Source organism: Rhamphochromis longiceps, linkage group LG7, assembly GCF_057381845.1.
Source record: "Rhamphochromis longiceps isolate RC_006_pf linkage group LG7, R_longiceps_female_GT1.1, whole genome shotgun sequence".
NCBI classification, from domain to species: Eukaryota; Metazoa; Chordata; class Actinopteri; order Cichliformes; family Cichlidae; genus Rhamphochromis; species Rhamphochromis longiceps.
The window spans coordinates 8,616,041-8,628,812 of record NC_140563.1 but is presented as its reverse complement, the minus strand read 5'-3'; the positions used below and the strand labels follow the sequence as shown (position 1 = coordinate 8,628,812).

General features: G+C 41.5%; 1 protein-coding gene across 2 annotated transcripts in view; it reads right to left on the bottom strand.

Annotated features, from left to right (window-relative positions):
• Nucleotides 1-12,772, bottom strand: part of magi2b (membrane associated guanylate kinase, WW and PDZ domain containing 2b) — a 94,527-nt gene that overhangs the window by 38,569 nt on the left and 43,186 nt on the right. For both annotated transcript variants that reach the window (XM_085411951.1, XM_085411950.1), the window contains exons 3-6: nucleotides 11,322-11,441; nucleotides 4,317-4,541; nucleotides 2,069-2,297; nucleotides 1,414-1,493 (exon numbers count right to left, since the gene is read on the bottom strand). In XM_085411951.1, the coding sequence (XP_085268077.1) occupies nucleotides 1,414-1,493; nucleotides 2,069-2,297; nucleotides 4,317-4,541; nucleotides 11,322-11,441 (654 nt within the window). The remainder of the gene's footprint in view (nucleotides 1-1,413; nucleotides 1,494-2,068; nucleotides 2,298-4,316; nucleotides 4,542-11,321; nucleotides 11,442-12,772) is intronic.

The window sequence follows — 12,772 nt, the reverse complement described above, 5'->3', positions numbered from 1 at the left end:
ATTGTGATTCTGGTTCTCTATTTGTTTCTGGTCTTTAGCTTATTGTGTTCTTTCTTATGATCCCAGTTCTCTTCTGTGTCCAGTTTCTCATAGTCTTGCCCTCTGTTTGTAGTCTGTGTTCTAGTTTATCTTTAATGGTCCCGTCCTGTTTTCCCAGTAATATCCTCGTGTCTGCGTGGTTTGTGTGTCTTAGTCCTGGTCTCAGTGTTACTTCCCGTTTTATTTTGAAAGTCACACGTCTCGTGTCCGTGTGCCACTCCATCATTATTTTGTTAACTCGGTCTATTGACAGCAATAAAGTTGTGTTTAAATTCAGCTCCTAATCCTGCCTGCCACATGACAAAAGGCCTGTTTTTCCTTGAAGTGCATTTGCTCTTCAGCTTCAAGATTCAATCAAATCCTTGTGAGAGGAATTTTTTTTTTCATGCAAATATAATAAATCAGCCCCTACAGGTTGCTGGAAAATCTTAAATCTGAAACCCGTCAGCAGCTTAATACTCAGTTCTGACTTGAAAACCACAAACTTTTGACTTTGTTGTACAAATTAGTGGATCTAACTCTATTCAACTAGGGTGGCCTAAATACCTTTGGCTAAGCACTGTGTACCAGTGCAGTCCTAACTATAATTATAACGTTTACATCCTTGTGAGGCAAGCGGTGCGTTCCTTTCACACAGTGATCACACAGATGTGCTGCTAGCCACAGACGCAGACACACATATACACCTATCACTATATACCACACAGAACATGTAACACATCCTGGTCTGATCATTTCTACCTTAGTAGCCAAACTTTTTTTTTCTCACTTTTACAAATAATATATTTCTCCTATTACCGTTTATAAAGAGTTTTCTCATATTCACATTCTTTACCTTATCACGCTGAAAAAGTCTGAAGAGATCTCCGTTTTCTAAATTAGAATTTGAACTAGCTTTAAACATTTTCCCCTCGCTGAGTGCACATACAGTTTTGCTCTAAAGTTCATTATTTTCTCAACATTTGCCCGATAGGCAATAAAAGGACATTTAATGAAAGAACTACCTTCCTCTCTGCACATCTTGCAAGACAATCATATGCTTAATGATCCATTCTCAGCAACAAATCTAAACCGGGAGAGTTTATTAGCCCAGTTTAGTCTGTCTGGGTTTCAACCTTCCTGTACGAGTACACCCCCACAAAACCTGTGGAGAAAGCTGGGAGCAGTGCACACTAACAAACATCTCAATTTGAGTGTTTTTGTGTTCTTTTTACTCAAGAGGAGCAAACAGGCTGCAACTGTGAGTCTGGAGCAGACAACAGTGGTACACAAACAGCAGAGACAACACACTTCCACAAACACCAAGCGATGAACTTCAGATAAACTAAAGCTTAAGAGAGAAAAAAATAACTAAATCAGGTTGTTCGCACTCACCGTCTTCCCTGCATTCTTCTGGCGGCTTTGCTTTCTTTGCGAGCCGAGGATCGAGCCATGATGTCGTTTTGGTGTTGTGACTGGAGAAGAAGAAAGAGGCAGATGTAGACGATGGCAATGGAAGGAGGAACGGTGCAAACCGAGGTCAGCGAGACACAGACAGAGGAGATAAGAGAAAGAGCGGAGTGCAGAGTAACAGTAATGACCTGTGTTTGTACGTGTGCAGGGATGCTGCGAAACAAGGAGATTTCTAAGGTAAACTAAACGGTCATGAATCCGGTAATTAGCCCTCAGCCACTAATTAGGAAGGGTGTGATGAGAGGGCAAAACTTTTGTGTGTGGTGTGTGTGTGTGTGTGTGTGTGTGTGTGTGTGTGTGTGTGTGTATCCTGTCTGATTAGGAGCACTGGAGTTTCATCAATTATTCAACACAAGGTCAGAGCTATAAAGTTTTCACACAGCCATACATAAACCATGATTTTAAAGTAAGTGCACTTTGCAAAGTGCTTTACATTGAATGTGCTTTAAGCTTTTATTTATTTATTTATTTTATAAGTAAAGCCCTGTAACAGTTACAGTTACATTGTATGCTTAGAATGGTATAGTTGTCACACAAAAAAGAAAATATCCTCATTTAATAAGAAGATATCGCTTACTCTATGAAGTAAACTTCCCCCTTCTCAGTGTAGGCCATCTCCCAGTTATCAGGCAGGGGACCCAGCTCTTCCTCATCTGCATCTAGAACTTTGGTTGGGGACTTGCAGGGAGATTTTGGGGCCTCCTCTCCTTCGGTTGGAGGCTCAGCAGATGCTGGGGCCTGGATTGACGCTTCAACAGCAACCTCCCCAGAGGCATCTGTGCTCTTGTCCTCATGTTCACTGGACTCTGTGGACCACAGACACACACACAGAGTTATTCTCACACACCGTGTACACACATGCAGACCTGAATGCACATTACACATGCCAAGCATGAGTCAGAGCCAAGCCACTGCAGAGCTATGAAGCCCCAGGAGAGGAGGGGGAGGGCGGTGGTGGTGATGGAGTCTGAGGACAATGAGAACGAGGAAAAAAACAACAACATAGAAATGTCAGAAATTGAAAAACAGGGTAAGACAGAGACTTGAGGGGTCAAAGACTGAGTCAGAAATAAGGGACGATTTTTAGAGTGACAAGAAAAGCTGGTAGCAACTAAGACAGTCGATAAGAAGCACAGGATCAAGGTGAGAAATACAAAATCTAAAGTATTCCTGTTGTAACTTTGTGAAGGTGCAACGAAAATGCTAAAATATTAGAGGGTCTAATTATGAAAATATCTGACTATATCACCTTCACAGTTCAAGAAGAATCAATGGTGTTTCACAATCCTCTGTCACGGTCCTGGGTCTTGTGTCTGTTAAATATCTTCAGTTTATTTCTTTGTGTATGGTTTACATTTTCACCTCTCTATCTTTCTGCGTAGTCTGTTTATACTTTAGCTCATTTCTCATGATTTCATTCCCCGAGTTTGTGTTCCTGCCCTCCTGAGTTCTCTGTGTCAAGCCCGTGTTTCTGTTCAGTTTGGTTACTTCCTGATTTTTTTTTATTAATCTTTGTTTCTTGTGGTTTCTATTTAGTTTTACATCCCTTGTCTCGTTTTCTCACTTAAGTTCAGCTGACCGCGCAGGTGTTTCCTGTTTGCTCACATCACCTTGTGTATTTATTGACTCAGTTTGTCTCATCTCTTTGACGCATCCTCCCTCCTTCCTATTGGTTGTGTGGTCCTCAGCACTGTTTCTACCCAGTTTTTGGATTCCTTCTTCTTCGACAGCCTTTATTTTGTAATTTGTTGGAGTTTAGGATTAATTTCCTGTCTCCCAAGTCATGTATTTGGGCCCATATGAGCCATATATGACACTGTCTGCTAAAGTCTTGTTTAATCTGTCAGGTGCACTTGGTCTTTGGTTAATTTTTTTTCAGTATTTATACTAGACATGAAAGCAAACTTATTCAAGTAAAAACAGTAAGCAGGTTGTAGTAAGAGCTTAATACGTACTGTGTATATATACAATAACGACAAAGACTACAAAGAGAGACAGGGAAGCAGAGAGGGCAGGAGGGACAGGACCACAGAGATAAACAATTTGGAGGTAGGATGGACGAGGGTGGCAGGGGAAGAGAGAAAAGTCACGGTATTAATAGAAGCAAGGACAAAGGCCAGGAGCGTGATGACAGAAGGAGAGACAAAGAAACTTGAGGAAAGAGAGATTGGAGCTGATGCCAAAAATGGGACTGTGGACAGTGATAATGGTGAGTACACAGAGGTGCCCTTGTGCATACATGTTGTGTAACATAAGGTTATTGAGAACCTGAGAGTTTTGGTTCATGCAGTGTCGGAATAACTGATGGAGGCACATTTTTTCCTTTTTAAAAAAAATATACATATACATATATATATATATATATATATATATATATATATATAAGTAAATATCATTTATTTATTAATTTTAGTATTTTGTTGTTTTATTTTAATTTTATTTTTATTCTGTCCTTACTTTGGTCAGCACTTGTTGTTTAAAGTGCTATATAAATAAAGTTGGCTTGGCTATTGCAGTCATGAGTCTGGACTCAGAGGGAAAAGACACTTAATTTTCCACTTAAGGGACAATACAGGTTATGCACCTGCTGTGACAACTGGCCTTTTTCAGTGGTTTGACTCAAAAATGCCAGTAGGACGGCAACAAATAACCCGGGGGACAGTCCAGGCCTTCAAACTCTATTTTCTCCTCACCGAAATATGAGTACATAAAGTCTTCGTGGCCACGGCACTTGTGAAACAGAATGTAATTTTGGCTGTGAGTAAAAGAGAAATGTGGCATGCATCAACAGGAAATTCATATTTTTCTTACTCATCCTACAGTACCTGGTGTGATGGCTACCCCGTTGCCATTGACAACTGGGCTCTCCTCTTCCTCCTCCTCAGGCGGCTCCAGACTGGCGCGCTGCTCCATGTTGCTGACTGACTGGTTCCTCTTTCTTTTGCCCTGGGCGCTTGGCCGGGCTCCGGGCAGCAGGGCCTCACTCACATTCAGAGGAGGGGCTGCCGGGGACGGCTCGGCTGGAGGTTTCGGTGTGCCGTAGAAGTTATCTGAGGGCAGAGAGGCAGCGTTTGTGTTAGAGGCCACATGCACAACCAAAGTGGGATCCCAGGTGATGTAACACACCGTCTGGGAGGCGGAGTAAAGGTCCACAGCTCGCAGACAGCTGTGGCTTTGAACAGATGACTGCCTTTCAAAATGAAAGATTTATCTGTCTGAACAGAGTGCCGCAGAAATAACTTAGGCCATGTTTTTGCCTGGTAACAAATCATTTCTATTAAGTCTAATCAATTTACCCACTGGCTGGTGTTTCAGCGAGGAACAAGCAGCAGTTCCATTTAATAGAGGCCTTCTGATAGACGTTAGTCTGAAAACATGACTGGAGTCAGAACACAGGCTTTTTAATCACAGAGAACATAACAAGGATCCCAAAACAATAACCCAGGAAAAAAAAAAAAACAAGCTGTCTATTTTCTAACTCCCTCAATTTCCCATACCATTCCACAAAAACACCGGCTTAGAAAGAAAATTGAACACCACAAAATGACTAAACAAACAACAACAATACTAAGACGACAGGAAGTAATGCCCCACACATAGAAGTCAGTGTCATCAATGTCCTTATCATTTAACTTGCAAAATTATTTTCTGCCCTATGATGACATTTCTTTACTATTGGGGGCGTTTCCTAACTCTGCCATATCTCCTGAAAAGGAGGCACCCCCGGCATCGTCCACTGAATTTATCATCCAATCATTGTCGCACCCTTTTTCATCGCTCAAAGGCAGAGGAAACGCCCTACAGACTTCTAAAACGTCACATTTTATACAGGAGAAAAACTGCGAGAGAGGTTCATCCTGAACTGTCACTTTGTTTTGTGACCTGACTACACAATCTTTCACAGCGTGCACCTCCTTTTCCATTCAGAACTGGCCTAATTCTTTGTCGCACAGATTCAAAGTAGATTTTGGTCCACATTGACGTGATGGCGTCGACAGCTGCTGCAGATTTGTCTGAGATCAGGTGAGTGTGGAGGCCATGAGAGTACAGTACTCTATGTCGTGTTCAAGACGAGATGAGATGAGCTTTGTGATCAGGTGTGTTATCCAGCTTGAAGACTAGCACACTGTGGTCATAGATGGGTGCACATGATCAGCAACAATACTCGGGTAGGCGGTGGTGTTTAAACAGTGCTCATTTCTGACCTTGCCATTTAAAATTTCAGCAGAAATCAAGAAAAGGCTTATTTTGTTTTTAGACTCTTTTGGTTAAGCCCTGGAGATGTGGGTTGGTGCCCATCTGGCACCAATAACCATGCCACACTCAGCAAACCACGTCTGCAAGCCTAAATGCATTCAGTTGTTGCCGTGTTGTCTGATTAGATATCTGTCTTAACGAGCACTTGAAAGTGGCTGATGAGTTTATTTCCAGCGCTTAGACTTCCTAGTCTGTCCCAGCCTTTTTTCTTTTTTTACTTTCTTTGTTACTCTGTGTAACCTCAACACACAACCCCTATGAAAGATTTAAACAGAACAGCAGCAGCAGCAAGTTAGCAGAAGCATTTAATTACCTTTCATTGAATAATTTTTTTTATTTTTTTATTTAACCTTTATTTAACCAGGAATGTCCCGTTGAGATCAAAGACCTCTTTTTCAAGGGAGTCCTGGCCAAGAGGCAGCACATTTCAAGACAAATACATACGAACAAACAAAGTTAAAATTACACAAAACAATTACACATTATTGAGGCAGCCTGTAGGCCTTTGAGTTTAGTTTTAAAAACATTTAAAGACAACAATTCAGTTAGTTTCCAGTCTTTCTGTAACATGTTCCATGAAAAAGGCGCAGAGTGGACAAAGGCTTTCTTACCCAGCTCTGTGCGGACAAGGGGAACAGACAACAGCAGCTGATCATTTGAGCGCAAGGAGTAAGAACCACTATTTGTCCTTGTGACCAAAGTACAAATATAAGGAGGCAGCAATCCAAGCATAGCTTTGTAAATAAAAGTGTACCAATGCCCCTGTCTTCTAATGGCCAAAGAAGGCCATTTTACTCTTAAGTACAAATCACAGTGATGGGTCAGGTATTTACAATTGGTAATAAACCTCAAGGAAGCATGATACATCGTGTCCAACATTAGAAGACATGAAGAAGAAGCGTTCATATACAGAATGTCACCATAATCTAACACAGATAAAAAGGTTGCAGTGACAAGACGTTTTTTTACTGCAAAAGAAAAGCACTGTTTATTACGGAAGAAAAAATGAAGTTTAAGTCTCAGTTTCTTTACTAGTCTCTCTATATGTGGTTTAAAGGTGAAGGAGTCATCAATCCAGACACCAAGGTATTTATATTCATGAACTATCTCTATGACATTTCCTTCAAGGGTGGACACCACTGGAATAGGCTCCGGGACCTTCTTTGACTTGGAAATAGAGCTGGGCGATAGAACGATAACGATATGTATCGTGATATAACTTTTACTCGATAGAGAAATTAAGCTATCGCGATAGACCTCGTCGCTCTTGTCCTCAAAAAAAAAAAAAAAGAGTCAGCCAATCCAAATTAAGTAACGCAGAGCCGAACCAATCACAGCCGCAGCGTCACGTCGCGTGACTTGTTACGTACAGCACAAGTGCCAAGCCGCACGTGTGTTTGTTTGGGAAGCAGCCAGCGCATAATGGAGGAAATGAGTGTGCCGACTAGAAAAATCAACCGAGCGTGACCGAAGAGAAAACAGATGATGGTTCCAATGGCGGAGAGATTGTCGAACGGAAGAGCCATAGAAGTTCCGTAGTGTGAAGGTATTTCGGCTATTTCAAGTCTGACAAAAAACAGAGTAGCGTGCACTGTAAATTGTGCCGAAAGCAAGTCTGGAAATACAATAAACTGGTGCATGCGCTACGTCCACACGTACCCGGGTATTTTTGAAAACGCAGATTTTTCTATGCGTTTGCACCTTTCGTCCACACGTAAACGGCGTTTTTGGTCACTGAAAACGAAGATTTTTAAAAACTCCGTTTTTGCATTTACGTGTGGACTAGAAAAACGGAGAAAACGCAGCGTCAAAGGTGTGCACATTTTTTGACGTCACACTGTGCGCCACGTTATTGTTTCGGTGAAATGAATTTCTACAATACTGTTACTGTTAATTCTCTCTGCAGTGTTTAAATGCTTACATATACACACAGTTACTGTCCCTCCACACATACGACTCGGTTCTGCTTCTATGCCCCAGCTTTGTTTACGTTTTCCCACCGAGGCTTCTAGACTTCTGATTGGCCAACATTTCTGCACGGTTAGGAATCTAGCGCCACCTGCTGCTTTGGCATGTTCATAGCAGCGTTTTCCTTCATGTGTGGACGGGATTATTTTTTAAAACGAAAACGGAAAATCTCAGTTTTCAAAAATACCCGTGTACGTGTGGACGTGGCCTCAGTCTCTGACTGGAAGCGCTAATTCGTCATTCGGCTTTTGTCAGACTAAAGTAACTGTTAAAACTGTTTGAAAAGCTCAGCTATACAACAAGGAGAGATCGAGAATTTCCTTTTAGTTCTCAGTTTATTTGATATTGACAAAAGTTAGTCAGTTTTGTCTGTTCTTCTGTAAAACAAACTAAGATTTATTTTTAGAATTAATATTTTGTTTCTAAGTGGAATTGACAATTTAGTCTGTTTTGTTTGTTCTATTTTGAAACTTAAACGCTTTAGCGGCTGCCTTTTGTGTAGTTTGCAATATTTGCCTTTATTTATCTGAAAAAGTCTCATGTTCCTTAAGTACATCTACCCTGTTGAACTTATTATGGAAAATGAATATTTAAATAAAAACAAGCTGCTGATTATTTCACATTTTACTTGTGAGCAACGGCACATTTAAATCTTACAAATATAGTTATTTGGCTTATATCGTGATAGATATCGTTATCGCCTGAAATGAAAAAAACATATCGTGATATGAAAAAATCTCATATCGCCCAGCTCTACTTGGAAAACAACATTAGCTTAGTCTTGTCAGCATTGAGAACTAATTTTAGCTGAATAAGTGAATGCTGGAAAGCAACAAAGGCTTTCTGTAAAGTTTCAATGGCCTGAGCAAGAGATGATCCATAACAGTAAATAACTGTGTCGTCAGCATAAAAATGCAAATTTGTGTCTGAGACATTTTGACCGAAGTCATTGATATATAAAAGGAACAATAAAAGCAGAGAAACCTAGACACAGATATTCTTCTGCAAGGAGAAACCTGGATTTGGTTTCAAAAGAAAGATCCATTTTCAGGCACAGCATCTTAGGGTTAAATTACACGTCTGCATTGCTTCTGTACTAGATTACTTGACTCACTAGTTTGCTGGCTCCTAAAGCCCAAACCAGGTGTTTGTTCTCACTAATTAAGCTGATTCTTCCTGAGCTACAACTGTAATGTTGGACAGAAATGTGGAAGTATGTTTGGAGAATCATTATCAGAGTGTAAGTGGGAGGAATAACAGATTAGTTAAAGTTGGGCTTGGTTTCAATAATAGTCACCGGCATCTGCAGCAGCAGGCCGGCACTTAATGAATCGGGGGGAGATTTTAGTTTCTCCTCAAATGTAGAATTCCAAATATAAGTAAGTCCTCTGGGATAGATCATGTCCTTTTATATGATAAAAGAAATCTTGTACTTTCTCTAATTAAACCTCTAAATGATTAAAATTACATAAAGGAAAAGCAACTAAAGAACAGCTCTAAAGAACTGGAGCTTTTTATTTTATAATAATACGACACTGCAAGTATATTTTATGGTAAAAAGTCAGAATTAGGCAACGTGAAAGAATAAACTTTGATTTATAAGCTGAGCAAATTTATTCCGCATGGCTTTTTATGACTTTTGTGGATCTAGTTTGCCTCCATCTGCCCAGACAGTCAGCTGACTGTTTGGACTGACATGGCTAACTACATAAAAACTAATCACAGATGAGCGCCAGTCTACCGAGCATAAACCAAAGAACGGGAGAAGGAGGCAGCAATAAAGGACAACACGACCAGCAGGAGGAGCACAGGCATTACAGCCACCACTTCCTCCACAATCTGTGAAAAATATAAATCTGCGCCCGCTGGCACATGTAGACAAAGACACAAGTATAAAGCCCCATAGGCAGCAAGCACCCACCTGTGAAAGGTTAAAGAAGAGATCCTTGAAAGAACTTAAGGCTTTCTGGGGTAAGTTTAGGCCAGAGTTCCTCCTCATGCCTCACGTTAGTTTTAAAAATAAACTCTTCCCTTGATCTTGAATGCTTGAGACGCCTGAAGGCATCCTGGTTTTTGTACAGTTCAACATCCACCTTCAGCTGTGACTCATCTCACATGATCACATACGTAAGCTCCTATGTGCACCAATTCTTGCATTCACATGTACACCCACATGGAATACAGTGTCCAGACTCCGCGTCTGATTTTAGTCTCCCTCACTGCCTGCATTTAATTTTTTTTCTCTTAAAGGCACTGAGTTTGTTTTTGTTGTCTGCTTTTTTTAAAGTCTTCGTTTCTCTCTCTACACAAAGAGAAGACAATTGCACATGAAAAGCACAGAATTATGAAGGCTGTCCTTTTACATAGTGTAAACAATGAAAGGAAAAACAATCGGAGCAGCTACACAACAACAACGACAACAAAATAATTTGACAAAATATATGCAATGGGGTTTTTGAATTGTTCTCAACATTTAGCAAGCTTTGACTTTGTAAAGGGGACCATGTCACATGCGGTAACCCTGGAAAGTGAAGCAGCCAGTGCTGCTTTTTAGCTGTGGTTAGAAACTGGGACAGGAGCTATCTGAATCTAAATCTCACAGTCTACTGCATTCTTTTATCTCAGGTGTTAGAAGACTTTATCATGCTTTAGTAACCTTAAACTGCATGGTGGTCAGTTCAGAGATGTGCTTTGGAAAACCGGACCATTTCAGTGTGTAACGCTAACAAACGTCACAGGTGAGTGCATCTCCAAGGAAACAGTGAAAGCGTATGCTGCTGTCAAGACTCCCAGACTCACTGCTATCCTTGCTTTAATTTATAAGACAGAAATGAAGCCCATCTCTCAGTTATGCAATTTAGGATTTTTTTCACATTGTGAAAAACAGTAATTTGAGTTAATGAAATTATAAATTATTCCATAATCAAATTACACCCATATATCACCCGGCATACATCCGGTCTCTGATTCTTCCGTCTCCACTCTCTTATTTTATTATGCATTACAAAATGAGTTGCAGCACCTCTAGTGCAGCCACCCAGAAAGAGACAGTTCCCCCCCCAGTGGGTATAACTAAGCTCGGTGTCAAGGGAAATGTACACTGCAGACACACACTTGTGACATGAACATGCAGACAGGAACACACATAACCATACATAATTTGTGTGCGTGTGTTCAGTTGCACACAGAGGAGAAAAATAAAACTGCTTCTGGGCAAATGAACCAGCAAATCCCCCATCTGTAGACATATCCCTGACAGTGTAGCAAAGCAGAGATGCACAGACTTGACATGACTTGGAAATGGCTTTCGTCCAGCTCACGCACACACATACACACAAACTGTTGAACAACCACAGGAGGAAACTATGATACTGAATAAAATCAGTGCACAAGACTCATTTTGTTTATTTGAGCATCACCTGACGCATCGAATTAATCAAATAAATATACACATGTTGTTGCGCAGTGTATGTATATACATAAACATTTTAAAAATAGAAAACTGGTACTACCGAAACATACGTTCCCATTTTTCCTCCCCGTGCACCTGTACTTGTAATGCAGATGAAGCCTATTTTGTGCACAGCAGCATTCCCAGAGCTCACCTTCATAGGTTCCACTCTCTAGCAGGGCTCCACTTTGCTCCAATTCCATAAAACGCTCCACACTCACAAAGTTGTAGTCCACCCCTGGCACCTCCCCCTCCTTAGGTTGCCTGGTGGTACCTGCAGAGACAGAGAGAGAGAGGGCGAGGAGGAAGAGGAGGGGAGAGGTCATTAGAACCAAATGGGGCACTTGAGAAGAAAAGGCAGGAAGGCAGAGAAAGCACTCAGAAAAAGGGCTGGATGGGAAAAGACGGCAGATTTGAGGCTACAAAGTGTACGAGAGGAAGTGGGAGGGGAAGGGAAATGGAACAGAAGTGGGTGACTGAGGAGTCATCACTTGTGATAGCCAAATCCATTCACACAATTGTGTGTGTGAGTGACAGTGAGAGACAGCGAGAGAAGAGCAGGGAGAGCAAAACACCAACAGCAAACCACCATTATTCAGTTCCTACGAGCCAATCCAATGCTTCTTTAGTAATGAGTGAATCAATATGGCAGTTTTAGGAAGCATAACTCAAACCTCCTTACACAGCACACAATACAGCGCCGATTGGATTATTGTAGAAACAGCAGGAATGCAGACGCACCACATTACCATGCAGCAATTAGAGCCTTCCTGCATCAGTGCTCTGGAGATCTCCATCAGCGCAGTGGCGTCGAGGCTCGGCTCTGTGATGGCAGCAATGGGAGTTTTGAGTTTAATGAGGTGCTGTGTTTGTGTCTCTGCCAAGTGGACTTACAGTTCGGGCTCAGTAAAGTATGCTGCCGTTGATGCCTGCTCTCTATCGATCACGCCTGAAAACAATCATTGGTATGGAGCGGACAGGGAGACCGCTCTGAGCTGTTCCCAGGACTCGGGTCCACAGTGTAACAGCTAAGTCGGATTGATCTGGCTGCGCGGGTTACCAGAAAGTGTACGATTTGTGCCACGTCCAAGTGTACAGGTCTGAAAAGCAAGTTTTTGGAAAGCTAAAATTGGGTACATGTTCTCAGGTATAAACAGAGGGTATAAAATGCTTACAGGCATCACAGCAGAAGTGTGAGCTGTGGGAGATTAAAACAGCAGGTGGATGAGGTGCTGTGGGCTCATACACGACACACTCGTGCATGCAGAGAGAGAGGGGTGGCTGCAGCATCCTCTAACTCTCCCCCAAATCATTAGATGTCTATTGATCATCTGTCACTGATTTATTCCTGTACTGCATCCACTGAACATTCTCAGCTGTATTTACTTCACTACTGGGAGCAAAGATGGCAGCCTGGCAACACCTAATGAGTGAGGAAGCAACACCAAGAATATCAGACATCGGCAGACATCTATTAAACTTTAAAACATGGCCACACTGCGCACAAACTGTGGTGTCTTTTTTGTACTTTTCTCTCTCTGTGTGCATCTAAATGTGTGATTATACTGTGTACTTGCGTTTTTGACTGTGATTGTTAGCAAAGTG